Source organism: Mauremys mutica, chromosome 2 (genome assembly GCF_020497125.1).
Source record: "Mauremys mutica isolate MM-2020 ecotype Southern chromosome 2, ASM2049712v1, whole genome shotgun sequence".
NCBI classification, from domain to species: Eukaryota; Metazoa; Chordata; order Testudines; family Geoemydidae; genus Mauremys; species Mauremys mutica.
In genome coordinates, this window is record NC_059073.1 from 176,380,022 (window position 1) to 176,384,194 (window position 4,173).

General features: G+C 39.0%; 1 protein-coding gene across 4 annotated transcripts in view; it reads left to right on the forward strand.

Annotated features, from left to right (window-relative positions):
• CTNNAL1 (catenin alpha like 1) overlaps nt 1-4,160 on the forward strand; it is a 149,682-nt gene extending 145,522 nt beyond the window's left edge. For all 4 annotated transcript variants that reach the window (XM_045003768.1, XM_045003764.1, XM_045003766.1 and 1 more), the window contains 2 exons: nt 2,447-2,530; nt 2,616-4,160. In XM_045003768.1, the coding sequence (XP_044859703.1) occupies nt 2,447-2,530; nt 2,616-2,777 (246 nt within the window). In that variant the 3' untranslated portion in view covers nt 2,778-4,160. The remainder of the gene's footprint in view (nt 1-2,446; nt 2,531-2,615) is intronic.
• The last annotated feature ends 13 nt before the right edge of the window (nt 4,161-4,173 follow it).

The window sequence follows — 4,173 nt, forward strand, 5'->3', positions numbered from 1 at the left end:
TTTCAATATTGGACATTTGCAGGGCTGCTACTTGTCTTCCATACATACTTTTTACCAAATATTATGCTATTACAACTGCATCTAGATCAGATGAAAATGGGAAGGCAGCCCTGGGCTTGCTGTTTAAGTAGACTCCAAGCCCCCCACCTCCTTCTGATACTGCTTGTGAGGCATGTGACTGGAATACACATCTGCAACTACTGGAAGAAAAGACTGTTATGTACCTGTATGGTGGTTGCTGCTGTTGGAGATGTGGGTGCAGACATGTACTCCACAACTCACCCTCCATCCCCTCTGTATCAGCGTCTCAATTCTGATGCTCAGTACAAAGGGACCGAAGGGGGTTGGGGCAGTGCTGGTCTTAAATAGCCAGAGGAGGGACCAAGGGGCAAGAGGGCATGAGCACCACCCCCATGGGTACTGCTTGGCAAAGTTCTCTGGCTTTGCTGCGCGCACACCTGAGTGGAATACACATCTGCACCCACGCCTCAAAGAGTTATCGTACAGGTAGGTAACAGTTTTTGAGACAAACCAGGATCCAAGTGTTCATAAATGCCCCCACCCCCTTAAGGGTGAAGAGATGCAGAGTATCTTTCCCCACACTATACCGAAAAGTCTTTTGCATTTGTTCATGGCGAGGGTGAACATCTGTCTTGTTGTAAAATTTCTTTTTTACCTTTAATTTAAGTGATTTTGACTGTCATTGCATCTGTTGGTTTCCCATTCAAAGTCTTATTATTGGGCAAGGCTAAACACTTGAGCCTGCACTGCATCACTGGGCATACAGGGAGGGGTAATAACTCTCTTGTCCAAATGAGCTACCATTGAGTCATCCTGGTGACTAAACTTTACTTTTCACTCCAAGTCCTTGAAGCATACTTTCCGTATCAATCCATTGTTCCTTAAATGTATACACCTCACAGTGACTGAGTCTTGACAAGTTAGCTTTCTGTAGACATCTCACATGATATCTTTTATGGATAAATACCCTGCAAGATGTGTGTTTGGTGTAACATACATGGTCTTTCATGAGGACAGAATCACTGTCACCCAAGTTTCTCCCTAAGGGTGGTTTTCAACTTTCACATTAGTCAATTAATCTCCCAGTTGTCTTCCCTAAACTACACTCTACCCTGGCTGAAATGAAGCTTCACACATTGGAAGTTGTAAGAGCACTGGCTTCATCATATCTAAACAAAGCAATGTTCAGGTGTCTGACCAGAAGAGCTTTGTGTGGCTCAAAAGCTTCTCTCCCTCCCAACAGAAGTTGGTCCAATAAAAGATAATACGCACCTTGTCTCTGACACTTTTGGCATTTGCTGAAAAGGTTACGGCACAATTCATATCATTCCAGAGACAGTTTCTAAGTAGATCTCTGACTGTTAGGACTTTTTGTGATGTGGCTAAGATGTACCTGGACATATTGGGGTTCATTCCACCAGGGCTCAAGCAGCCTGCTTAGGTAATACCCTGTTATCTGATATGCAAAGCGGCAATATGGAGCTCAATCCATACATTTACCACTCATTGTTCCTGGTGAAAGCTTTCATGTTAGATGCTAGTTTTGGCAGGGTTGTCCTACAAACACTTTTCAAGTAGGCTTCTTCTCACCTACCTGATGAATAACTGCCTGTTGATTACTAAGCATAGAATTTGTGGAGAAAATCATTTGAAGAAAGAATGGTTACTTACAATTCCTGTGCATCTTTGAGATGCGTTATCCACACAAATTCCATGTTCTGTCCTCTTTTCCCCACTCTTTGTTGTGGGCTGTGGGAACCAAGAAGGCACAGGCGTGGTCCAAATGGACACTACTATTCAAAAGAATCCAATGTCAGGCATAAGTGTGCCAACAATGGAAGTTGTGTGGACAACACATTTAGAAGTATCCACAGCTATGTAACTGTTCTTTCATGCTCTCAGAAAGAGAACATATTAGTGGCACAGAACTGCAGTCTTGGTGTTCAGTGCATACCCTTACCACTTGTTATAAGACAGATGCTATCTGTAGGCTAATGTGGAATTACTGAAAACTGCTGTCACCTTAAATTGCATCCTTCAAGTGTTAAGAAAAATCTAAATGAGGACTTCAAGAGAGCTAGGTATATCCTGGATGGTTCTGAATTCTGATTGGTCCTTTCTTGTTTTGTGAAAGGAGGTAAAACCTCTACCTCCATAGATTGGATTGTCAGATCCCTCTTACAAGTAAATTGTCTTCTACATCCTACGGAAAGAACAACTAACACTTCATTTTCCAATACAGAACAGGGAAAATGTCAACGGACAAATACTATTAATAATTCAAGCTGATTCTGTGTGTGTCACACAGATGCATTTCATAAGTGTGAAGAGACTGTCAATTTTAAAAAAGAATCAGTTCATATTTTAAAGGGTCAGCATGTGATATTCTCATCTAATTATGATTTTTACATGAATTCTGTTTTAGGTTGACACATGCATTCGGAAAACAAAAGGTGTGATGACCATATTATCCCAAGTTCTCCCACTCAGCTGCAAGCTACTGAAAAAGGTGAGTTAATGATCCATTTGCAGCAGTGAGGAAAAATAAAACCAATCCTGCTTCTCAGCTTTTTTGTTGTTGTTTGTTTTTACAGTGTGGAACTGGAAATGGCTGGCTGAGATCATCTCATCCATGGAGAGAGAACAGATTACAAAGAAATACAAATGAAGACAGCATGGAAGGGAAAACTGATGCCTTTGGAATAAAATCCTTGGAACATCATGTAGCAAATCTGACATTTTTAGAAAGCAAATAATTGTAGTATTTAGGAATGGAAGAATTTCATGTGGAAATTACAAACTGGCTAAAGTTTCAAAGCTGCTTTCTTTTGTGAAAGATACAGCAGGTTATTTGAATTAAAGCTGTTGTGACCTTCTCACATCTAATAGATGTCATGGTACTTAACAGTAACAGTTGCAATGTCGGTCAGTTTTTAACTGTTCTGTATTTTTATAATGTGAATGTGTCCCTTTGCTCAACATTAATGCTGTTATTTTTGTAACTAACACTTGTGAACATCTTTTTCACCCAAAGATGCTGCTAATGGACATTTATGCAGAGAAACTGGATAATTTTTGAGGATATGGGCTGCATATAATACTACTGTGGAAGTTTGTCAGTCTCATTGTTGGCCAGTATCAGGAAGATAATCTGGAAGGCTCTGGCCTCAAGCACTGAATGTTGCTGTCTTAACTATGAGGTATTTCTGCAATGAACAAGTCTACAGAAAACCACCTGCTGGTTTGCAACACACCTGCCAATTTTTTTAAGGCTAATTTGATTTAAATAATTTAATTTTTACTGCTGCCAATCTGAACTAATGATGTGTTCATCCTCCAAAAACATTTTATATTTCCAGTGAATACTTAAGAATTCTCTTTGTTTATAAGCTCTTTAGTGATAGATAGCTGATCTTACTGCTGCTTTTGATTTATCATCAAAACGTAGAGTAGGATTTGAAATGCATGTGAAACTACTGAAATCTTCATTTAGAATGTATGGCTTATTTAAGTTTCATAAAGTAGATTTTTACAGTGCAAGATTTAGAACTCTTAGAAAAGATATTTTGATAGCAATTATGACCAATCATTGTACAAAGGGCATTATTTGATTCCAAGCCACTATACTATAACCACAAGTGAAATACACATTTAAAGGTGGAGATGCCTGTTTGCTCTTCGTACAGATGCCAGACCTTATTTTGTTGGTCCTGTATATCATCATTCTTTGTTTTATTGTTTCTTTGGCTTAGGTTATTTTTTTTGTTTTACTACTCTGAGAACAGTAGAATACTCTAAGGTCTTAAGGGTATTTAATTCTTGTGGGGCATCATCCTCCCACCAGTAGATCTTTGTGTGTCCTTTGCTGGTAATGGACATCACAATGGGGATGCTGGATTTGCAGCACCAAAGAGGTAACGGCTGAAATCCTCAACTCTAGGGTTTGGGGATTAATCTTGATCAGTTAGAAATGGTCTTCATTTAAGTACCTGTATAAGATGACCTGGGGTTCTAAAAATAGGTGAAACTAAGGTTTTTTGCTTATGACATTAAGCACAAGAAAGATAGTTATTTTTCTACACTGCACCTGTCAAAAATATACAGAACACATTAAATGTTTAAACTGTTTATTTCTGTCTGAAATTAAATGAC